Consider the following 25,621-nt stretch of genomic DNA (forward strand, 5'->3'; position numbering starts at 1 on the left):
GGCAGACAGGTCTCCTGAACCACTAATATTGTCTGCAGGCTTGTAAGTACCATGGCTTCTTCACCAGACTTGTTAACACCCTGACCAAACCTGAACCAAAACACGACCCCGTCCCCATGCCCAGAACCCCCGAGACCATACGGCTTCAAACCCCATAGTGCAGAGACGGGCCTGACCGCTAACCTCCACTGCTGACACACAACATTCGCGCACACACACCAAGTTATGAGAAATAACCACCGTGTTACGCCACAGCAAGACACAGTATGTGTAATGCCACAATGGTTTTTGTCACCCTCTGTGCTTGTCTGTCATCAATTAACTATAATGAGAATAGTGGGTTTGGACAGAAAGGCTTGTATATTGCGTTAATACGGCTCGGCTATTATCACTCAGGAAGTTTGTCTCAGCTGGCCACAGCCACCGTCAGGAGCAGCTGAAAGGAGACAGAACCACCTATAAAAGCATATTGGTTTAAACAACCACTCCCTGTCTATTAGCTCAAAATGACATTTAATGAGACCTATTAGCTCTGCTCCAAATCAGCACTGTGGCTACACTAGACTAATGACACCAATAACACACATTCTGCAAACCATGTCATGTGGGGGCACACCAGCAGACACAGGCGCTGCGAGAAACGCACGTGAGCAAACGGATACGCACATCTGCATGTGAGAGCACACACGGGCGCATGTATACACACAGTCGATGAGTCGTCTGTGCGGTGGCTAAACCACAGGTTAACCAAGAGCTGTCAAGCGATTAAGCACAATACGAGCCACAAAAACCAAGTTAGCCTCCCGCTAATGACACAGTGGCCAGAGGGACCTGACTAACCACTTACCATACACACACACACACACACACACACACACACACACACACACACGCACACTGTAAACCTCTGAGGAAAATTATACAGATCTTTATACTTGGGCCTCGCTGATTTTCGTCACCGACCACGCAATTAATTAACTAAGGCTCGGGTCCACAGTTCAGAGATGTGTGCCTTACTGAGTCACAGGGGTGGTCCTACTGATATTAGACAAGGGAGCGCTGGGAAAATGACATCCCTCAGGAACACTCATATGGCTACCATAAGGAGCATCAAACAAGTTAACACAAAATCTACTTCCTGAATGAGACACCCACAACCAGGCAAGCAATTATACGGTTAGAAAAAAAGTTAACAGAAGCATAAAGAATATTTGGACATTTGAACTTTTATGTCAGGAACCGGCTGAAATCTTCTGCTATTGTCAACTTATTTTCCAGGAGGAAAACAAACAAACAAAAAATGCCCTACAGTGTTTTCAAAGAGGAGGGCCACAAAGGGCTAGTGTATGTCAACTTTAAGATAGCCTACTGTTCCATCTCTGAGTGCAACCCTCCCTGGTGGGGCCTGGCTATACCACAGGCCTCCTAATTATCCACTCGTTTAACACAAAATAGAGCCGTAATGGCCAACAAAGCCCCCCCATACCCCCTCCCAGCGTCTCAATGAAGCGTTCACAGATAGAATCACAGTTTTGGAGACAGTCACTGCTCTCAGCTCAGAGTCTCTGCGCTGAAAACCTGGAGGAGGGGGAGGCTCTGTGGAGAGGGCACATGTGTGTTTTGCCACCCTCCGACCTCGACTTAATGACCCCTGAGAGGGAGACGTGTTCTGGCTGTAGTTTCTGGGTAAATTACACCACCACTGTAATTCTGACCACTTAGCAGCAAAGGAAAGAAGTTCAGGGGTTATGCATGATGACATAGTCTTTATTGCTTAAATTACTGTCCTGAGACTGAAGTTGGAACATGCAAACTCTAGCTTTATGTTTTTTTACTCAGGCTAAATAGAAGAAAAAACAATGCCTGTGAGAGTGAAGTCTTGTGCCAGTGTACCCTCACCTGATCAGGTCTCTAGCTTAAAGACTCGCTTCTCGTGTGTTCAGGCTTCTGGACACAAATCTAAGACGGCAGCTCTGCTGAGGCCGCACCGAGCTTTTCTAAACAAATTCACTTCCGACTCCCATCTGCTCGCCACCAAATAACAGGACTTGTTTGAAAGTCATCCGGGGGGGTGGGACAGCAGATGCACAGGAAATGCTTTTGATCAAACAAGATGGCTCGAGAGCGAGAACGGATGGTGGGGAAAAGTGGGCGTGAGCGTGAGTACATGTGCGTTTGAGGACAAGCATATGCCTTTGTTTCAGGGCGCATGTTGATGAGCGCTGAATGTCGAGTGTGTGAGGCATTTTTTGGCACCACAGGCAGGTTTCCTACAACGAGAGACTGATGGTGGTACTAATCCTAGTGTCTCCTGGCTCCTCTGTGTCTCTGTGTGTCCTGGTGCCATATGTGACAGGACAGGCGGGGTGAGTTGTTTGCGATGTGATATTGTTCATTGAGACGCCATGAGATGAGAATATGCTTTTTTTTTTATGAATAGGGAGGAGGGTTGTGGAAACAGCTGCATGCCAGACCAGTTGGCACTGTTGGCTATAGTAAAGTTTTTTTTTCCCTCCTCAGTTGTTTTTATATGGCCCATTAAAATGAGCTGATGCTAGCACTCTGCTACCCCGCGTACCCTCTGAGGAATACGTTGCCTCACATTTTATTTCTCTTCTGTCTCTCAAAGTGTCACATGGGAGGCTAGACTGCTTTGTGAGAAGTCTTTAAGTGATTGCTAATTAACACAATTTAGAACCTTTTCCTGTAAACCTTTTCTTTTTTGTTAATTTCCTCGTTTTATTAGTGTCATCATTTAAGCCGGACGTTCGACTCTGTTTGCTGGCTGGACACATAGCTCAGTTAAAGGGCACTCCACTGAGTTTGCATATCAAGAATAGGTGAAGAACTATGTAAAAGTTGAGAAGTATTTTCCACAGTTAGCTCCCTGATATTATCATCATCACATATATGAGCTAGAATCTGATCCCACATAACACGATGGGATTCTACTTATTCTAATGAAAAAGTAGAATCCCATATTTGAAAGCTTGCAAATTGGCAAATTGAAAGAAGACTTAGGATGCTTCCTTGTGTGTGTGCACTTATTTTCATACTGTACTGCTTGTGCGTGCATTGGTACTCACTCCTGGGCTCACGAGGTCCGTCCACGGTGACCTTTATGGCTCGGTGGTAAGTGGCCACTTGTGGCGGGTTGGTGAATACTGTGATTGTCAGAGTGAAGCTCTTGCCTGTAGTGACATCAAGCAACATCAAATGACAATTGAGACAATGGCTAGTATTCATCTCTACAACATCCCCAAGTCACAAGTGTGGTTGTGATCACATAATAGCCAATACAAACTGGGGAAGAAACGACTTCGAGAGGATTAACAACAGACAACATTGGCTGTTTGAGAGGGTCTATTTAGGTCCTTTGGCAGAGTCTAAATGGAAGACTGACTGCAGGAGCCAGTATCGTGTTATCCAGAATTTCTAATGCTTTGTGAGTGGGCGAGAGGCATTTTAATAGTCACTTCCTTTCTCGATAATCCCCAGCAGTTGCTGCCTTGGGGTTGAGTGTTTGTCTGTGCAAGTGTATGCGTCCCTATGTGCATGGATGAGGAATGCTATGAATCAGAGTCCAACAGCCAAGTCAGCAGGAACAGTAATATCTGAGGTATGCAGACGCAATGAGTAACCATGGCTACACGTTGGAAACAGGAAGCGGGGGTAGCAACTCATCCGAGCCCCTGTCTATTCATCCATACACCTGTGTGTGCCATCCCCTCTTCCATTCTGAGCCCCAGCTAAGTGTAAACATGCTTTTCAAAGATCAGATAGCAGTCAGACAGAGGAGATGCAACAGGCGTCCCTCATACCCGTTTCAAGGTGCATGTGGGTGTTCCCGACCAAGAACCCCAGAGGGTTACTTCAACGATATCAGGTGTGGTATTTGGAAAGATTAGCTCTATGATTGCAATCAATTAATGACTTAAGTGGTTGTGAACAGTTTCAACATAAAAATTGACCACAATTCATGGATAAACTGTAGAAAATAGCAACTAAAAGGAATTTCTAAATAACTGGAACACATAAACTAATGCTAGCTAGGGTTAAGAGTTGAAATTATTAGCTGACAGTAAGGATAAACAAATGATATCACTAGCTCAACACAGTGGATACTAAGGATGCACCGGTACATCACCAAAATACTGGTACGGACCTTTGACTTTGTTGATATATTGTTACATATAAATAAAGTGACACATACTGATGATCTATGATACAGTGGGGCATCTTGTGCATTGTGTTCCTGCTTCACTGCTGTTAAAGCTGCTGTCATCTCTTAATTGTGATCCTGTTCGTGCTTCCTGTCAAGGTAAGGTTGTACGCTATGACGCTATTAATTTTAATGATGTTATCAGCGATATCTGAGACCTCTGAACTAGCCGTCCTGTGCATCTGTGCTATCATCATACAGAGGCACCACGTCAGCCCTGTAACCATCAATCCTTGTGCATCTTTGTTCTCTCTCTCTTATTCTCCCGTGCATGACTTTCAGCTATCTAACATCCTATCAGTTCACTTCGCTTGTACTTATCTGTCATTGCAGGGTATTCATTTCAGACACCTCGTAGTCTGATCTCCCCTGGCTCCTATGTCACTTCCTGTTACTAGATTCTTTGTTACAGCAAAGGGACGCACGCAAGGTCTCTGTGGCAACAGGTCAAACCCAAATGCCTCGTTGTCTCCTCTTAAAACTCTGTCACTCCTCGGCCCTCCTGACTGCTCTGCTTCCTCCCCTTTTTGACAGCTACAACAGAGAAGGAAACCGGGAGGAAAAGTTGCTGGTGGAGCTGCTGACAGCACTTATCACCATCAACTTACGACAGGCGACTTTTTTTCTGTGAGATTTGTACAAAAAATAAAATAGTTACAGAAAGCACGGCGAGTGCAAGAGCACATCAGGAGACCCAAACGTACATGATTTACCGACATGACAGTAAATGATGCAAATAGTCACTTTCGTGATGCCAAACATTTGAAGAATGCCATTGGACTTAATAGGCGCGCTTCTCTGCCTGACAGCGTGAAGATATGCGCAGAGAGTGATCAGCCGTAGAGCTGCAGCACCACCCAACATGTTTATGAGCCTGAACTGAGCTGGGTCATATCAGGTGAAAAGGAAGAAAAAAAAAAAAAGCCTGTGAGTTTGATAAGTATTTCTTGTTATCAGATTCTCGCTTTTTAATGTGGCTGACACTGGAGAGCTGCGCATTTCTATCTTTGCACAGTTTGTTTCTCAATCTAAAAATCACAAGTACGAAAAAGCAACTCGTCTGGATTAAAGGATAGAAAAACATATCGAGAAGTATCGTTTCAAGGGAAAGAAAGGGGGGAGCAACACGCTTCACCACTCGGGCTCTGCGAGATGGGTGGTGGGATTTGAGTCTGGAGTCAGAGAGATCATTATGTGGTTGCCACGTAGTGAATGTGGCCACTAATCCACACCACTGAACCTAATAGCTACTACTGTGTTGTAGTGAAAGGAGCACAGAGAAAGTTCCAGGCCTCACCTCTGCCGCTGCGGCCCACAAAACGGAGGTCATTGAAACGTGCTACTTGGTTCTTCATCACACCTGAGGCGTTCCGCAGCTCAGCGGAGTAGTTCTCATCGTTGCCCGCCATTACGGTGACAACGGTCCCATCAGGTATATCTCCCAGGGCTACCACCTGTTAGAAGCACAAAAGTTCTCCTTTCAAAATTTCAATCTGACGTAAGCTACATTATATTCCACTGCTCCTGTGGGGGGAAAGATTTTACTTTAAATATCAGAAGCTGTGGAAAAACAAAAACATTATCGTCTTCTCAGTTTTGACTATTCAAAGCTTGTCTAGACTCATCATTTTACATCCTGCCATCCTCCTACAAATTAGGTTGATAAATGGATTTAATTTTAATGCCTCGAAGCAGCCTGATATCATGATGAATGTCCTCAGTTGAATCATGTAAAATGCAGTCTTTCAAAACAAAAGCGCCAAGGCCTCGTGTTATCATTTAGATTCTTGGATGCAGATGAAAGAGGATAAGTAAGGCCACAGAAGTGGAATAATTACAGAGCTGTAGTTATAAGAACGGTTAAATAACACTTATATTTAAAAAGTGTCACATTTGATTTGGCTGTAGCTACAAATTTCCACTTGAGAGTGTCTTTGATCTGCCGTTTAAATAATACCTGTCAAGTAATTAACAGAGGCTTTTCTTTGCAATATCATGCAAGCCAAAAACAAAGAGAAAAAAAGGAACAAAAATAGGCCAAATACACAAAAGCATTATTCTTTGGAGCATTAGAAATATATTTTTCTGATTCGGAGTATTAAAAGCTTGAGGAAAATGAAAATGTACAGACTAACTAAATGTAGACAACATGCTGTAATGTTTATTAAATAATTGTCACATTTGATGCAAATTGTCAAAAAGAGAAATATCCAATACAATGAAGTCTTTGTTGCTTATTTCACTGGATGGGAAGTTGCTTTAAAAGGCTTGTGTATTGTATTAAACTAATTCACAACATTTTCTGATTCTCGGAAATAAATATTATAATGATTTATTTTAAACGCAAGATGAAAACAATATGCACATGTGGCTCCTTTCTTCCAGACGCTGACTCATTTTCCTACAATTAAAACCGTCAGACTAATGCCCTTAAACTTCAATAATATTATTTTTTTATGCATTTCCTGACTATAATTTATTTTTAATGTCACAGTAATAACTTCCGGATTCTGCATGTTTACATTAATAGCCATTAAGGCTTGGAAACTCAAAGAAAAAGCTTAAGAGATAAAGAGGTAAATAATCGAGTGAGAGAAGGTTTTTAAAAATCTGAACTTCTCCTCATCTAACGTTGTTAAAATGTCTTCAGAGAAAGATGACGCGTTTATTGTTGTTCAAAATCAGCTTTGGGCTTCATTTGGTAGTTTTTTTTCTAGCAGTGAGCCATGATAGCCATCAAAAGTCGCTTTATTCGTTCAGCAGCGCAGCGCTGAGTCGGGACTCACCTTAAAAGCGACGGGTAGAGTCTTGTTGCACCGCCAGTGGGAGGGCAGGACCGAGCAGAGAAAGTTGGGGCTGTCGGTCCTCACTAGCTCGGCCGGGTGGTCCGCGATGATCTCGGCCATACTGCGGTTTTCGTGGGGGCGCAGTCTTGGCACCGCCGCCGCTGCGTCCGGCTGCCCGGCTGGAGAGCTCACATCGTTCATCTTTCCTGGGACCGGCTGGAGGCTACTGGACGGCGGACTGAACCTCCGACTGGCGCTGGGATCTACGGGAATTCGCATCACAACAGCGTGGATTATCAGAAAAGGCACCAAAGGCTCTCCGGCTGCTCTCTTTCTTTCTCTCTCTCACACAGGGAGAAACTCAGGAGCGTGCGCCGCTGCTCGCTGAACCTCAGCGCGCCTGCCAATGGAAAATGGGACTCGAGTGAGCGCACACCGCGTTTCAAAACCCTCTCCACTACAAACTTTAGTGGTCGCCTTCAAACGACATAAAATAGACTTCTCCAGCAAGAAAAACAACCCTTAAAAAAGTTGATGATGCTTTAAATGACAAGTTCTTTTTTTTCTTTCTTTCTTTTTCAAACTCCTCGGTGGAAGAGTCCATGTGCCATAACGCTGGCGTAGTTGCTCATGTGCGGATATAAATAACATCAAATAAATGTCCGAGCTCGTAATAGGCTATACAATTACAAAAAAAGCACGTCTAAAATGGAACAGCAGACCCAGATGCTCAAAAAACGAAAAGTTTTTTGTCTGTCTCCCTTTAGTGAAAAGTCAAAGCGCAGCTCCAGGTGCGTCATTGAAGTCTTTGTGCCAAACTGAAAGGCTTTCTGAAAGTCCGCAGGCTATGTACACACAAAAAAACCTTTCAAAGTCAAAGGGATAAGCTTTAACAATACTTTACAGGGTTATTTACAATCCCGCGACGCCTGCAAATTCAACATATTTTTCTGTTAAGTCTTCCGGCCGTGCCGCTGATTTTGTGTAGGGTTAAAAAAAAAAAGGTTTAAAGACGTTTGAAGAGAAAAAAAACTATCGCCGGTGAGATGAAGGAGGCGGAAAAACGAATCCCGGTTTTGTAGCCGTAAATGCGGTTAGTGTTTGGAGGCCGGGGTTTCCCGTGCTCAGGCTTTTTGTGGTTTATATAGCTCGAGCGCCCAGCAATTATTGCGCTGATGCGACTCCAACACGTGGTGTCTGGAGTCAGATGCATTCCCTCCGCCATAATCTATCACGCCTATATAGACTGCCGGACAGATCTCCCTGTAAATGGCCATAACTTCATGAAAGACACGTGGAGCTGCGTTTCACGCCTGTCTCTTACCTACATTTCAAAGTTTGCTCACAGCCTATACCGTACGTACCGACATGTTACCGCTCCCCTGGACCATCAGCGCGCTCCTAACAGCGGAGGTGCTCATTTTCAGTCAGCAACGCGCACATCAGTCCATCAGACCGTGTAGTGTTACCGCCGTGTCCTGACCGTAAACGGCTCACAGACGCGTTCAGAGAGAGCCGAGCCGCGGCGAGAAGCGAGTTACACTCCATAAGGTATAGGAGTGAGTGAGTCACCGGAGAGCGGTGAGTCAGGTAGAGGCGCAGGGGTAGAGTTTCACTCGGTCACAGGGGAGAGCTGTTGTGCAGGTGTACAGGTATTCTACTTTACAGGGGCTTTAATTTATGTTTATCCATCCACGTGGCCGCCCTGTGAACCGACTGCGCGTTTGGGAAAGGCATTTATGGAAAATCCAACTTCAACAGTTTCTGTGCCTCATACAACTTGTTAAATCTATTACACGGTCGTTTTATTACACATAGACCGAAAATAAACGATCTATCTATATAAGCAGCACCAAAATGAGACTCCTTGCGTAATTACGCACAACTTAAAATGTATTTGCATATTTCAAAACGAGATCACATACCGAGTAGTCCATTTGACGCAGCTTTTATTTCCTACTTTGACACACTTATTGTACTTTACTACAACACTACATTATTTAACCCGTTTTCTTATTTAATTGCAGAATGTGTGAGACACAAAAACGCCAAACGGCTGTAAATTTAGCCAACAGTGTATCAAATTGTAAAAACCAGCTCAATGTCAGCCAACAGCAAAACACTGCTTACACATGTATGCATCCTTAAAGATAACCCGGTAATTTACAACAGAGGAACTCTCACAGGAGCCACTTTTCAGCTTTAGAAATGCTGAAACCTTCAGTTGATTTTTCGGCACTTGCGGTTTTTATTTTCGCAGCTGCTGTTTTTTGAAACTCAGAAAATGAATGAAAATAATTCTCAAGAATATTTAACACAACAAAAATAGTAGATCTGCAACTCATGACATAAAAATCATGCATTTTTTAAAAGCCTTATTTTTTTTTAAAAACAAAACAAAAAGTGCTACATACATCCTTACATCATAACAAAACAGAACAAATAAATTAAAATAAATAAAAATCACACTTTAACTTTTATGGCTGACATACTCTTTATGCCTGCTGCACTGAAAACAGTGAGAGGGCCTACTTAGCTTGTCCCTCTTGTGTCTACTGTAGAGGGCATCATTTACCCTCTGTGAGCCTCTATATCTCAGCCGGCACTCATCACCCACCCCACCCTCAGCCCTGATTACCCATCGGTCTCCCAATGAGACTTTTCTGGATGCCACATCACACATCAGCATGTGTACTGCCACTCTGTGTTCCATTTCCATTGCTCCCAAACAGGCTTTTATTGCAGTGAGTCTTTAAGACAAAGAGCTTTGATACTCCAGGCCTGTTTCAAAATAAATGGGACAAGTGGGAGGCACAGCTGTTGGGTTATTTGGATCCAGTCAGAGCCTTTGTAGCTTGTTTTTATGTTGTAAAGTTAGATGCAGTTTTATATACTTTGCTAAAGATTGCAGTGTTGTAAGAGAAATAATGTAATTCACTGTACACTACAGCCCGAGCGCTTGAAATAAGTCAAGTTCTTAAGTTTCACAAGCAAGTATGTGTGCACATATACATGTCTATTAAGTTGTGTGTGAGTGTGAGGATGTGGGAGGAATATATATATATAATGTCTGAAAGCACTGACACGCATCTGGCACCTCGTCATGTGGACGGAGGAGGGGGGGGCGAGTGATTGAGTTACGCTTCCCTTCTGTGTGCCCCAAACACCAGAAATATGGTTCACATTGTCCAACATTCTCAAAGATCATCTAACAATTCATGGATGGATAAATGTGAATAGTAGTAATTAAATCTGTAATAGTGATAAACATGGACTTGCAGGAACCATGGAGCCGGTTATCCCAACAGAGTTAAGTTTCAGCTCTGATAATATCGCTTTTTTATCGTTGAGTAAATGTAGAGTAATGTGGAAAACACCCTTAATGTTGTAGTGGAATCTAGTTTAGGAAATTTAAAGGAGGGGGGCCAATTTCATGCCATCAGCCAAATCAGCCTTATTACTTTAAATCCTGACTTAAATTTGAAGTGGAACTGTCAATGTGCACGTTCTATGAATAACAGACCCTTTAATGAGAACATTACACAAACTCACCAACTTTTCTAAGTCAAACTAATCATGCCTAAATTTAGATTTGCTGCACTCTGTTATTGTCCCATCAGAGGCAACGTAATTTTCCCGGCCCAACCCCAGGGCCCCAAACAGCCCCCCCCCCCTCCCTACCTAGCCGTGCTTTAAACTCTGACAAGCTCAGCTCATCAAAGAGTGTTTGTCCCATCTGACTCCGCTTTGCTTCTCCGCTGCACATCCAGCATCTGTCTTCCAGCTCCCTACAGGATACGGTCCACACTCGTACAGCGCGAGGGCTTTTTACCGTCTGGCTCTCTGTCATTCAGAGGTATTGGGCAAAATCTGCACAAGTTCAAAATGTTTGATGTTCCAGAGATGTGACGGAAAGATGGCGTTAATGTGCCAGAATAATCCGTTCAATAAAAAAAGAACATACCATGCCTACCAAAATAACATTTTAGGAACCCGACAACTTTTGATTAAATGCGAATGCTGGAAGGTTTCGGGCAGAATTGGCCTTTTAAGGATACTCCGCTGATCCTCCTCAGCATAAACTGATTTCATATGATGTAGTAATGAATCTAGCATAAAGCCGTTTAGCTTTTCAGTGGTTCTGCTGCTTGCCTGGTGCACAGCTGGATCGTCTCTCTCAGCTCTGGTATTATTCATCTACTGTGTTACACTGGCTTGGAGTCACTGCACAGTAGGAGAAGTCACTAACAGTGAGGAACCACAGTATAGCACATCGAGCAGGATGTGCGTTTTATGATTTATGGTAATATTGTATTTCGGCAGCTCAGTTTCAATTATTTGTTTTCAATAAAAATCAAACTTAGCTGACATTCTCTTGACTAATTTTCCTGTCGAGATATCAAGCGAGTAATAAAAGTTTCTGTTCTCGTTCCCACTTGGAATGACAAAGAGTGTGTGAACCGCTAATATGTGCACACATCCACCGCCTATAATGTTGTCAGCAAACGAACTGCGCAAAAGCTTCTCCCGGCGCGTCTGTGACCTTCACATCTCCCTCGCTGTTTGACATTCAAAGGGACGCATTCAGACACGTACTTACGAGGCGCGCGTATCCTCGCTGTGAACAACACCTCATTAAGGAAGATGACAAGACACAGGGCTCAGTGTTTCAGCTAGAAATGTGTGTAAACTTTCCAGTTTAAGCAGGAAACAACCAACTATGAAAATACGCTCACTTTTAGCTTTCTTAGAAAAATAATTTGTAACATTACGGTCATATAGCCTCACTCTTTCGCTTCTTCATAAGCATATACTGTACTCTCATCCAAGAGGAAAAGCACAGCCACTTAAGACTCGGGATTAAGACTCCATTTCACAGTGCTGCATTTTTCAAGACACTTAATTATAGCCTTCTAGAGGAGCGCAGTGACGAGGCCCAGGCTTTTTCAGCTCTAACGGGATGTTTCCATGTTTGGCAGGCCACCAGCCAAATGGCCTGCCAGCAAGCCAATCAGAGAGCCCACCAGGCTCTGCAACAAAGCAGCCAGAGATCCAGCACACGATCCAATCGACCAAACCGATCCGGAGAACAGGCATGTAGCTGCAGAACCAACTAAACTAGTGGGCCGGTTAGTTAGCCAGCAGAGGAGGATGACGACGGACAGAAACTTTGTTCCTTGTGACCTCATCGACACAACCTCAGCGACTCACATCCCAGCGCTGATCCCAGATCATAGCTAAGCCCTTAATGACTGTTTGTGATCGAGGCCGTGACATCACTGTAAACTGTTAGGACGAGGACAGCACGTTCTGTGGTGTGTGAGTGTGTGTTTGTGCGTGTCTCTATGCAACTGCCTTCACAGAGAGCAAACCCAAAATACATTAAACTCTGAGAAAGCCGGACCGGCGACTGCGCCCTCGAAGTCTTACATATGTATACATGCGCTTCGCTGAGGGGTACAGAAAGTTGTCTGATATTTTTGCTCAGTTTTTGAAATGGCACGGAGCAGCGTGGAAAGAGATGGAGACATGGAGGGGGCGGCTGCTCACTGCTTGTGGCAGGAGGGTAAAGAGGGAGGGAGGGTGGGAGGGGTATAAAGACAATTTCCTCTCTGCTCTTATTGCTCTGACTGTCTGCCGCCTACTGCCTTCACGGAGGTCCCTAATTGAGATCACTTGTACTTAAAAATAGGAACAAAAAAGGAACTTCTGTGGGCTGGAAGATGGAGAGGAGAAAATAAAGCAGCAATATGTGACGAAGGCTGCCATTAAAGAGTCCCAATGATAGATCTGAGTGGGGCGCAGAGCTGAGAACTCTTTCTGCGTCTGCCAGGGAACCTTCAGATGTTGACGTGTCACACACCACCTGCTGTCACTTCGCTTAAACCGTGCATGTGGAAGAGTGTATTTGTAGGTTTTCTGTATGTGCGTGTGTGTGGGTGGGTGTTTGGCTCTTTGATGGGGTAGGGTGACAGTGCCTGTGGCTGAAGCCAAAAACATGCCAAAAAGGGGTACTTCAGTTTTTCCACTTTTACATGCAAGTGTTTGTAGGCATTTCACAGTTTGTCTTTACATTGCTTGCAAAAGAACACTCTCAAAGCCATCAAGCATATCTGGGCAACCCCTCGCCATGCAGCTTGTGTATCATTAGCTATGCTATTATTAGTCTTTCACTTTAATTCAGCCGTTTCACCAATCAAACTCTAGCTGGAGCAGCTTTTCCCAGACTTGGTCCCAGAATGTCCTTAAAGCTGTGCTGGTTTCCCCTTTAAACCGTCTATCACTCAATCAGGTCTGATCCTGCTATTAATCAAACAATGAGCCCCTCTCCTTGGAGACCAGTTTGACAGATTGGCTTGAAGGCAACGCAGCGTATCCAGGAGTGGTACTGGACCACTGCTGGGAACAGGAACCCTGTAAAGAGCGTTTTTCTTGGACCGGGACCTTCTGTAGGTGCTAAAGACAATACAGACACTCGGGCTAGGCCAACATTCCACTTTACACTTTTCCCTTCCTCTGTGTATTTCACTGGTCTACTTCCCCTCTGCAAACTAGCCGGCTAGTATCAAAATATTTATAGTACATCTGCAAGACATGCTGTTCTCATGTATCCAGGCCGTTTAGCCCTGTGTTCATTATGCGAGGTAAAACTAATACCAGATTTACAGGGGGAGATTTCTCTCTGTTCTCCCCGTCCGTGTAGCACGATTGAGGATGATTTATGTGAGGTATGGACGCACAGGCGAGATAGATAGAGTGACTTCATGGCAAGAGGCAAACAGCCTGCAGCCCAGACTAGCACTCGCAGGGGGGGTATTGGCTATCACTTGCCCATTTCCACCCTTTCAGCTGAGTGTAGAGGAAGGTAAGGATGGAAAGGCAGTGGCTGGAAACAGGGGAGGAAAAGGAAGGAGACAGGAGGATGTATGCATGTATGTATATACACAGAGGTGGGGTGGAGGAATGTCCAAGGGAACTGGGTCCAAATTGAGGTACGGGGGTGTAGAAGAGGTCCAGATGGAGGGGGGAAAATTCTGTCATGGATGCTCAATTGCACACAGACATAAACATCTAGCCATAGATCGAGTAAGCCCACGCCTGGATATGTCCCATATACATTTCTTGTTTGGGAGCTTTAGAATTTGTATTAAATATACCGTTTATTTTGCTTGGCTGTCATGGATGGACTTTTAAAGCTCGTGTAGAAAAGCTTAGGACAAAGTTCTGGCATCAATTCGCTTCCTCCTTTTTGGGAGATAATCGACATCAAAACTGTCAGTCAAGTGAATATGTCCAGTGCCGAGACAATAGCCAATCAGATAAAGAGAAAATGAAAACAACAGTAATGGGCAGGCAGCGCGAGCAAGCCACTGCAGTCGGTGTGCGTCGAGAGTGTTTGGATCTCGCTTTTTTTTTCCTGATCTCTTCCTGATCGCAGTCCAGCTCGGAGCAGCTCCAAAACACTGAGTCTGAACTCCACAACCTGGAGCAGTACACACCAGTTTAAATTCCAAACCATTCAGATGTCAAAATGGCCCCGGGACGCCTTGGCTTTTGACGTGTAGGATGAGATGTTGCTAAATGACTTAAAGAGTTAAGTTGAATCTGTCACGGCTGATGCAGCTCACTCAGAGATTGGCTTTTGCCTAAAACCTTAGCCTATAATTACACCGAGACTATTAGGCTACTGGTCAGAAATGAGTCACAGAGAGGTGGGGGTGCGGAGAAAAAGAGCCGGGTGGATGGAGTTCACTTTCATAGCTTCCAGCCTGAGATGTCCTTAGACAAAATCAATTCCAGTCATCTTCGGAAAAAAGGGTTCAGCGAAAGAAAGCATCATCAAAGCAAAGGGAAATTTACCAGAAGATAAACGACTATTGTCTGATTATTCGACCTGTGACCCTGTATTTTCCACATACACTCAGAAACGTTGCCTGTTATTCCAGGACGAGGACTTCTCTTCCCCAAGCTGAGACTCTGATGACGCCAGCCTTATAGCGCCTAACTCGAGTCCTAAACAGAGTCTCATCAACTGCTGGGTCCCACAGGGAGCATCAATCACATTGTGAAACACTGTCCTTCAAACACAATCTATTCTGCGGTGTTGCATTATGGCAAAGCTGAGAATGTGAACGTCACACACTTATAAAAAAAATCTCTCTCTGGCAACGGGGCTGCTGGGATGTGGTTTCGAACTGACAATTAAATTGTCCGCTCGGAATACGCTGTCACTCTGGAAACACGAGATTTACGGCGAATAATTTTGAGAGAACTGATCAACTTAAATATTTGAACCGGATTTTATGGCACCATAGATCACCCTGATACACTCTTGCATCCTCAAGAGGCTTAAAACTGTCCCCAGTAGTTGCAGAACTCATTTACAGGCAATTAAAGAAGCTCCTCTCACTCAGATACGTTTTATGGAAGCCTATTACAAATGAAACCCTGTTTTTGCACTGCTCCTACTAAGAAGGCAAACGTATACATTCACATCGAATATCTACAAAACACAGGGCCTTATCATAAGGCTCCTCGAAGCATACTTCAGGTTACACAAACCAACTTGCAGAAGGAAAGAAAACCTTAGAATCATAAAAGTGATACACAGGGTTAGAAGCTGTAAACATTAAGCCTGTGTTTACATTGCAAGGGATTCTTTTTCATCAGTAATAGCCTCACACTGTGAGCCTGATGATTGGGTAATATTTATTATGAGCCCTTAGGGTGTGCTTCCCTTTCAGCCTCTCTTATGTCTATAAAACCTTTTACCCTTAGCTCAACTGTAGCACAGACAAGCTCCCATTAGAACCTGATTGTATATGGGTTTTAAAGTGTGCTTCTATAATGCCTTTAGTGTGCATAGGTCATGTGCACATGTGCTCATGTGCATGTGTGTGTACCTTATGCGTGCATGTGTGTAGCAGTAAACGGGCTGGCTCGGAGACTCTGGTTAACCAGACTATAATTTGGAGGCCCAGTGAAGACTCCCAGCAGCCTCTCACTGTTTGTTTACCAGAGAGACCAACTCTACTGTTTCTGCTGCATCTGCAGGGTCCTGCAGGAAAAGGGCGTATCTGTCTGGTGGTGTGTGCATAAAAAAAAGTGTGGAGGTGTAATTCTGTGCGTAATGAAGAATTCATGTGAAAGTGACAAGAATAGGTCCGTGAACAGGTCGTGTGTGAGCGTTATAAATGCTATGTGAATGATCAGTTTCCTCAAAATTCCCACTGTGCTTATTTTTCAAAGAACCAGGGCCCCGACTAAGCTGAAGAACTTTCAACAACCCTCCCTGTCCTTTCTTCCTCGTGCATCTTAAAGCTACAGTAAATCAATGCAAGAATATACATTCACTACTCCTTCTATTCTGAAATGGCAGCTTTGTCATAAATAAGAAAACAAAAAAAGAGCCAAACTTTGCTAAAAAAGCACCCTTGCATTAAAAAGGGTTTGTCAGCAAAAAATGACTGCTATTTTTGTTTGTGCTGAGGGTAATTCTCCTGAGACTAAACTGCTCGCTTTGTGTCCCATTTGGGCTTTTTTCACCCCCACCAACCCTCCTCCAAAGCAGGAATAAAAAGAAAACAATGCAATTCAAAAGACCAGAGCTCCCAGCCTGTCATTTAGCTGTAACTTTGAATTGTCTTTGCTCCCTGTGTGAGCTGTTTTCTTTCACACGCATGCACACACACACACACACACACACACACACACACACACACACACACACACACACACACACACGCTGAGTTGTTGCAGCATCCTAAAATTTCATCATGAGAGAGGAAGAAACACCGAGGAGAGCAACTTTCAAAATATCACTCTAATAAAATATTCCAGCTCCTCTGGGATCCTCCTTTGCTCGTTCAGCATCAGGAGAAGTGAAGTGGAAAAGGCCTGTTATTGGTCTGTTTCCTTTGGGGAAAGACACCAAACGGGCTGAACAGAGCAACAGCTGAAGGAAAACTTTTAACTGCGACAACAAAATGAACTACAGACGACTGTAAGGGAGCAGCTGTCTGGGTGAGTGACAGGATTCGAGCCTGCTCCGGTGAGGATCAGACACCATGTATGTATATAGACTTTGATCAGACGCTGCTGCTTGTCGGAGCGCCGTGATCGGATTGAATGTGTGTAAACTGGAACAGCTCAGGGATCAACGTAAACACAGCAGCTATGTTCTCAAAAAGATGTCACAGGAAAGTCCTTTGAAACAACCTGAAATGTAACGTAGGGGATTTCTGCACTGCTGTTCCAGCAGAAATTGTTCGAAACTTTCCCACCTTTGCTTTTTTTCCACAAGCAAGAGTCACGCAGACTTTAGAAAGTCTGAGAAACTATAAGACAGAAAACCTGAGTAGTTCCACTTTATCATTTTTAGCATTTATGAGACAAAGATTAAAATGTAATAAGTGATCATACACTTATGATATATGATTATGAGATCTTGCACTTAGTAATAAATATCATTAGACAGAGACTTGGATCTGAGACTTAATTTATTTCTCTTATCTCTTACTTCTAAATACAACTTACAAACTCTGTGAATTGCTGAATGCCCAGCTGAAATGTAGTAATTATACATGATTTTGGTTTGGACCTTTAAATCATTTAATTATTTATAAATCAAATATATACACACCGCGTACTTCTACACAGGTCATCGCTGTTCCAAGGGGAAAACTGGTAATTGTGGAAAAAAAAAAAGTCACTTTTTGTCACTTGTAACCAGAACAAAAATTAAACAATTTGCAATCTCGATCTCATGCACAAAACAAGCGACGCCAGTGAGTTTCTAGCAACAGCCACCTGGTAACATCGATTTCGAACGCCACGCTCGCTGCTCCTTGTGCAAGTTCGTGTACTGATGTAACTAAACGCTGTGGAAACTCTTTGAAAACTGGTTCGTTTAACGGAGGTGGAACCCGTGGGTTTTAACTTGGTAATCAGCATATATTAGCAGAATGCGGAAAAAAAATATTGGCAAAATTCAGTATTGTAACGTCTTAATCAGGCATTAAACTGACTTTAAATGTAAATGTATTTATAAAAACTTTAATCCAATTGGAGCTTTTTGGTTTAAAAGCAGGTGTATATATATTTTGGCTTCATTTGTTCTAGTCAGTTGAGGACACTCTCGCGAGCGCCCTCTAACTACGGTCAGTTTCTGCATAATGGCGCTGACGCTCCATGAGTACTGAAAGCAGTCGGTTGCGATGCGGCGACCAAAGAATCGAACGTGAAGCGACTTTGGGCGAAAAACCCCCCACAGGTGCTGGAAGGTGGGCAGGACCCAAGCTAAACTTTTCTCAACTTCCAGGTGACTACCAGTAAAAGTGAAGAATACCATTGAATAACATATACATATACATTAAACGGTCACCTAGGCAACTGCCGCCTGCAATGTCCACGAGCGACCAGTCATCAGTTTCAAAGCGATGTGTGACGAGCAAATAGCTTCCAACGTGCACGCAGATTAACAGGAAGTGAACAGGTACTTCATAGGTTGCCTTAGGCGTAAGTATATTATCTATACTACACTCCTAATAAATCCTAGCAGTGGGGGTGGGGGAGCTGAGGAGTATTTTTTTTCCTCTCTTTCTCTCTGGAGGCCACTTTACAAATGAGAGCTACCTTTTTCTAGCTTCCCTCGTCTCCCCCCGGGGACTTGTCAATATCAGCTACACACACTACTCGAAGTTCAAAGGCTTGCAGCCCACTGCACACACCTACACACACTCTCCGGGCCTCCTTTTGTGTCTCGGGGGGATATTTAATTTCAGTGTCTCTGCACACATCTGAATAAGTCTCCATGCCAGCTTGTGTGTGCCACAGGTGGTACGGTGCTGGTGACTCTGATTACTGTGGTGACCAAAGCATCGCCGCCCATCACGTTTGTCATCAACCTTTTCCTGAAAGCGTGGGTGGGAGGGGAAGGATAAAGGGACGACTTAAGGAGAAGCAGAAGGAGGAAGGGATGAAGGGAGGCGAGGAAGGTAAATGAGGGTAAATAGCCGCCCCCACAGTGCCATATGGGAGGTGGTTTGTACGAGTCAATTTTGTACTTGCCTCTTGAGTGCAAACTGATCCTTCCTTTTGTATCATATCCCAGTCTCACTTACTCTTTTTCTTCCTCCGAATGTCTTCTTCTTTCTCTCTAATTTTCTCACTTTTTACTCCCTTCTGAAACGTGAAAGAGTAAACATTTGACCCTTCTCTTCCACGCACAGGCACCGAGAGTTGTCAGGCCACCTTAAAAGCCTCGCGTGGGCGTCGCTGAGTGGGTGGGCTCTCTGATTTTCAGGTGTATTTGATCTGTTGTATTCACACCTCAGCACTGGCAGAGGGGGCCCACTGTGTGGGCAGGTAATTTGAGCAAATTAGGAGATGGGGCCTGTGCACTATTAATGACACCCTTATACCCTCCAATGCACGTCCGTCTATTGTTCCCTCCTCTGCACACCTTTCTTTTCTTCCGCTCCAAGTCCCCCGGTCCCATCTGCGCCTCCAGCTCAACGCCCACCCTCAGTCCCTCTAAAGTCCCACTGTGTGGAATGCACACACACGGTGCACATGGGGGCGGCAGAAGGGGGGGATTGGTTCCAGGTGCCAGTTTGAGCGAGAGCATTAATCAAGCAGACAGATCCTCCTGTCACACACACACCTTTAATGTGCACGCACAATAGAAACTACAAAACCCACCTGCCATTATTCAGCGACTTTGCTACATGCCAAACATCTGTTTAAGTTACCAAATTTGTCCCTAAATGTTTTTTATAAGAGTGCTATGCGATAAAAGGAAAATACTTGAGAGAAAGTCAGCGCTGATACTGATGTCTGGACACGTTGTAACAAGGTGCTCCACTGATGTCAGCTCAGCCCTCTTTGATGCTCCTTTGCTCATCTTCTTCACCTTCTCCTCAAAAACTGAGCACAATCCCGACTGTCTGTGTTGACACTCCTACGCGTTAGAGGTTACACCAACTAAATAATCAGAATTGCTTCAGTGCATTAGTGCTGGAAAGTAAGGTTATATATTTAGGAGTCTGGCCTGAGTCGGAGGGGATACCGCATTCCTTTAAGATTAAACTAACAAGCCAAAAAAACCTGCCCTTTTCTCCGGCACGGGGAAGAACAGGTAAGGCCTTGTGTAGATGCTGTGGCCACGCTCTCACTCACATCGTTACACGCTGAACCCAAACATCCAGGAGGCTCAACACTCCATATTTCCCCGTTATAGAAACACGGGAGTGTGGAAGCAAGGCCGCCTCGGCCTATTTGAAAGGGGGGCAACGGGGGAAACGCTGCTATTCAAGCCTTTCCTGTGGTTTGCCATATCAGCTCCGCTTTAAGTCATCTTCTGACTTAAACAACTAAAATAAAACATAAATGCCAAGAAGAAAAAAATGGAGGATGTGAAAAGAAAGAGCAGACTGCTTTATAATACTGGTGTTATGTTTCATTAGGGTGAAGCCGTTCCAAGATAGACCAAATTTTCAAAGTGTTAGGTAGTTACTTCCTCTCTGAGGGCTTATATCGGATAACGGTAATTCACCCAGCTTGATGCTATTGAAATGGATGAGTGGCTGCAGGATCTTGTTAAGTGTGAAAATAGCACAGCGACGCTTTAAAAGCTTCACTGGTTAACGCAATGGCATTAAGCTACCCGGTAATTATGGTGCATTTAAAAATCATAGCTATGTGCAGAATGAGTTTGCAACGCTATCCAAAAATACGCACCAATTTGGCTCTCATCTCGCCAAAACACCAACGGGATATTGAACATTTGCACTGATTTATAGCAAGCGAGGCGTTAGCACTTTTTTTAAGCAAGCGTTCAAATGTTTATTGGCCCTTTAAGGAGATTGTTTTTGAGTCTAATGTCAATGCTTTGAATAGGCAGAACCCTACGATAAGCACTCAGCTGGCAGGTTACCTTATCATAATAGTGTAATTAGCCCCAGAGCGACTGAATATTAGGACAGAACAAGAGATAATATACAGTGCACTGTGAGTATTTACACTGAGTTCTACATTTGTTGTTGCAGTCTGCATATTACAGAGATGAGAGTAATCTCCCTCATTTCACTGCTTTATTTTGAAAGTAGTGAAGCAGACATTGTACCACATCGAGATCACAAAGCACAGCGATTCACAGCAAAGACACCGCATTTATAATTTCAGAAAGCAGCAGAGGCTTTCTCAACGTTCGTTCCCCTTTAGTAAAGTATATCAACCCTTTATTATTTTTTAAAATGACAGAAAACTCTCCACAACTTTCACATCACACTCGATTTTCAGACCGTAAAAATCACAGCTTACGTTATTCCCACGACGCTTTCATTTAGACTTTAATAACAGCCTAAAGTCTATTTTTGGGCACAATCAGCCTCACATTCACAGTACATTTGAGAGAATTACACACCAATTAATCTATCTTTGATTAAACCCCGATCACATTAACACTCCCTGATTACCCCGAGGAATCATGTAGGCTAATGTAAACCATCAGCACTAATAAGTTCTAATAGCTGGCGCAGCTCGCAAACACAAACAGCGCTATTTTACTCCATCAATATGACCCTGCTGGGATTAAATAGCATGTTTGCCTCAGAGGTACAATTAAGCGATGCTAAATAGAGTTCCTTTGAGCCTGGAGTTAAGGGAAGAGTCTCCGCTGCACAGTAGCAGCCAGTGAAGCCCTCACATCGTCCTCCCCCCACTCCCCCGACCCATCCCCCGGCATTTTCAAATTACCTATTGATGAGTGGGCTTCACGTCTCTCCACGGGTGGATGAGGGGGTGGGAGGGGTGAGGCGAACGGGTGGGAGGTGGTGGTGGTGGTGCGGTGGGATGTCTGGTTCACTTTTAAGACGTCTCCAAGAAGCAGGCCTGTGGTTAGATCTAAGGCAACACTTATGCAACAGAAGCTCCCTTTCTCAAATACATATATACGGTTTCCCTGCAAATTATCCGAGATTTTCTTCGGGGGGAAAGTTTTCCGCCTGGAGTTTTCAGATATTTACCCACATCGTCCCCGCTTTCTTTCTTTTGATGTTGTTGATTCGGGTCCGTCTGTGTGTAAGCACTCCTTTTTCCCCCCCCTCTCGACTGCGACTGCACGGCTTTGCCGAACGATAATTGCTCCCATGACTTAATTGTCTATATGTAATTAAGTTTGTAATAGAGAAAAGAGGCACTTAAATGTTCCCCGGAGAGGCACGGTGGCTGAGTGGGTGCCACACATGTTGAAGATTATTCTGCCCTCTCCATCTGATCTGCCAGTATGAGGAGTTATAAAAAAAATGTATTCAAAGCAATTAAATTAAAATTGCCTCATGTAAATGCCAAGACAAATTTTAATGAGCCCCCTCTACTTTAATTTGGAATATTTGCCCGTTCCCTCAAGTCAGCTCAATTTATCGCTGCACGGGAATGTAGGCTCGACTCTAAATTAAAAATGTCCTTAATGAACACAAATATACAGACGGATGGAGTAATGTGGCTTTCTAACTACAAAAACAGTATTTTGTGCTCTCGGCAAACCGGCTGACGCTGGGCAAAATGATCCAGGAGAAACACGGGAGCGGGGGGACTTGAAGAAAATATGTAAAATCAACAAAAGTCAACGCTCCAGCTCTCTTTATATCCACTTCATGCATTTTAAGTTCACAGGAACTGATAAGGATGCTTACAGATGTAAATATTTATGCCACAAAATCCACGTTTTACGTTCTTATGCAAGTCAAATGAGTTCAACGTTACTTTTTCCCCTTCCTTTTTTTGTTTGGCTAAAGCAAAAAAATATCCAGGGTGCCATTCCTAATTTTTTGCCAGTTCAGATGCAGCACAGTACACTACATTTATTTATTCAGAATTATAAATACAACAGAAAGAACTGGTGGTCTTGCAAAATCACACCGTGCCGTCAGGGGGGCTTTTTGTGGTTGCACTGACAGATTTACTACCCAGATGTTCATAAACAGGGGCAAAGTCAATGAGGCGTGGCACGGCATCAATCAGCAAACCTTGATGTCTGAGAACTGATCAGGGATTATCATCCTTATGGGGTGTCTTCTCTACCTGAGCATCTGCACACATCTGCTCTTCTCTCTTCACCGTCTGCCTCTCCCACGGCGTGCTTTCAATTTCCTGCACTGCTGCTCCTCTCCTCTCCTTCTCCTGCGCTCCGACCCCCTCCACCGCCCTCCCCCCCCGAGACACGGCGAAAGGTCAGGAGGTTAACATGGTAATAGGTGGTGGTGATTGGTAGAAGACGCTCACTCTCTCCCAGCTTTCAGAGTGTATTAGGAGCCACCCTGCTTCTGTGCGGAGCGGGAGCCCAGAAGAACAGCTGTGTCTGACCACCGAGCGACTTCTTAAAAACATCTTTTAAACATTTGATTTGGACAAGACGAGCGGGAGGCTATGGACCGGAGCGGGAGGCAGGAGGGCGGCGGGTTGGGGGGGGGGGAGAGGAGGAGGTCGTCTATTAAGCTGAGCCTGTCTATTTCTTGTGTCGCAAGGGAAGGAAAATGTTTGTTTAAATTTGAAAATTCATCTTGTAAACCATTTATTTTGCTGATTGAATTAGACTGTGTAAAGAAGCTGTCACAGTACAATAGAGCAAACCCAAAACACAGGCTGCAGCCTGGAGAACGCAAGCTGGCCTTCACAGGTAGTTGAAAATCATTAGGTTGTCACTGCTACCGTTCACAGGTTTTTGGATTTGTTTTGCTTCTACTTCCATATAGATCCACTTCAGGAAGGAGGCACAATCTTGTATTTATTTGGAAGATATGATATTAAGAATATATATTATTAGATATTAGATCATCACATTAAGAATAACGTAATTATTTCTTTGGTTGTAAAAGTGCAAATTAAGAGCTTCTTACACACACGAAAGACATTTCATCTTTTTATCCGTTTGTGTAGAAGTAAATAAAGTCAAACACAATCACTGTGATACGTTTACATTAATCATTACAGACTTAAGCACCGAATTCATAGAAAGGAAGTCAGCATGGATCAACTTCGTGTTCAATCTGGATTTATGTCTGTCGAGTAAATGCTCCCTGGAGCCTGCAGAAATCGACACCGATTAATTAACGACAGCAGCGCAACTAAACAATTTCAGGAAGCGATTACAGATCTTTCTTGGCAAACTAATCAATACTTCTTCTCTATGCGCAAGCACAGGCGCCCAACACACACAGCCCAGTAATCCCCCCACATCTTGTTCCAATGCTCCACTGTAAACTCCCTTGTGCAGCGTCTGTTTACGTCTGTCAAAAATATCACCCGTGCCTTTGTTTTTGGTTCCGCAATGGCATCGCTTTGTAAATCTAAGGGTATGTTGCACAAACATATCATCTCCCTCTTTGGAAAATATTTATAAACATCACATAGAATAAATACTGGAATCTCTATGGGCAGATTTTCTTTTCTTGTTGGTTTTTTTTTGGGTGCACAAAGAAAAAAGAGAAAAAGCCTTGATGATAGTTGGGTGTTTTGTCCGCCACAAAAGCTTGGACCTTGACAGCGGGGTCCTCCATGACCTCAGCTGATCCCCTCCACTCGTCTGGACCCAAAACATCAGACCAGTTCCAACATCTTCGCCCGCTTTCCTCGAACCCCATTAATTCCACCACCCAAGCCTCACCACCTTACCCCAAGTCCTTCCTGTGACCCGAGCCCCCCAACCCAATCCAGACACAACAGGGAGCAGGAAAGTGGTACTCACCCCAGAAGAAGTTTTGCTGACATGGTGTCACTGTGCTGAAAAGGCTGTTAGATGCCATAGCTGCCTCTGGTTGCAGCAAGCCCCACTTTTGTTCTTCTGTGGTTTCCTTGACCCTTGACACGTCCTAAACCAAGAGCACGCAGCATGTCATGAAGAAAAAAAAATGGAAAAGCCATCCACAAGACATGCTTTTACGTATCAACTATTTGGATGACCACAAGTAACAACCAGGTCTGGTTTTATAGAGGAAAAAAAAATTGCAGAGACAAATATCGCCTTTGCGGATAGATCAGATGGTGTCGGACTTGCTTGCTTGGCGAGTGTGGTTGGAACGTACTTACTCGCTTAGCGCCGTCCTTGTGACTGGTGCTGGCCCGCGACGATTAACCATTTACACTCCAGGTTGCCCTCAAACACCAACCCCGAGCCGCACGTCTGTGGTTCTGTGGTTGTTTGGGAGGCGAGCAGAGCCCTCACACAACCCAAAAGGCACCAGCTTTAAAACTCGTCTCTTTCCTGCCCTCCATGTGCCGTCACTGGAGAGCCTGGGTCACATGCCCTCTGACGTCATCACGGCACAGCAGTTGAGTTGGGACAGCCTACCGTTGTGGCTTTCTTCCCTCTCCTCTCCTTGGACTTTTTTTTCCTCTACTCTCTGGCTCCCCTCCTCTCTTGCGCGTGGTTCGGCAGCATTTCCAGGCTCTCTGGGGATCGGGGTCTGACGCTCCCATGAGTCAGGAGGCTTCAGTGGGGGCAGCTTGTTCAACCGCCCATGCCTCCTCAGCATATGGGGAGCAGTGCTCTCTCTTGGGTTGGTCTCCCTTCACTCTTTCATCCCCCTCCCTCCTCACTCTCTCTCCTCAAACT

At 44.3% G+C, this 25,621-nt stretch overlaps 1 protein-coding gene across 2 annotated transcripts in view; it reads right to left on the reverse strand.

Moving 5' to 3' along the window:
• runx2b (RUNX family transcription factor 2b) overlaps window positions 1-24,812 on the reverse strand; it is a 36,963-nt gene extending 12,151 nt beyond the window's left edge. Inside the window, exons 1-4 of one of the 2 annotated variants that reach the window (XM_085373437.1) lie at window positions 24,755-24,812; window positions 7,009-7,271; window positions 5,520-5,676; window positions 3,087-3,191 (exon numbers count right to left, since the gene is read on the reverse strand). In XM_085373437.1, coding sequence (XP_085229563.1) covers window positions 3,087-3,191; window positions 5,520-5,676; window positions 7,009-7,271; window positions 24,755-24,812 — 583 coding nt within the window. Of the gene's footprint in view, window positions 1-3,086; window positions 3,192-5,519; window positions 5,677-7,008; window positions 7,288-24,754 lie in introns of those variants that run through there. The other variant, XM_085373438.1, reaches the window with a different exon arrangement.
• Window positions 24,813-25,621: the final 809 nt, after the last annotated feature.

Source organism: Diplotaxodon limnothrissa, linkage group LG15 (genome assembly GCF_057381915.1).
Source record: "Diplotaxodon limnothrissa isolate DT_005_m linkage group LG15, D_limnothrissa_male_GT1.1, whole genome shotgun sequence".
In the NCBI taxonomy this organism is placed as follows: domain Eukaryota; kingdom Metazoa; phylum Chordata; class Actinopteri; order Cichliformes; family Cichlidae; genus Diplotaxodon; species Diplotaxodon limnothrissa.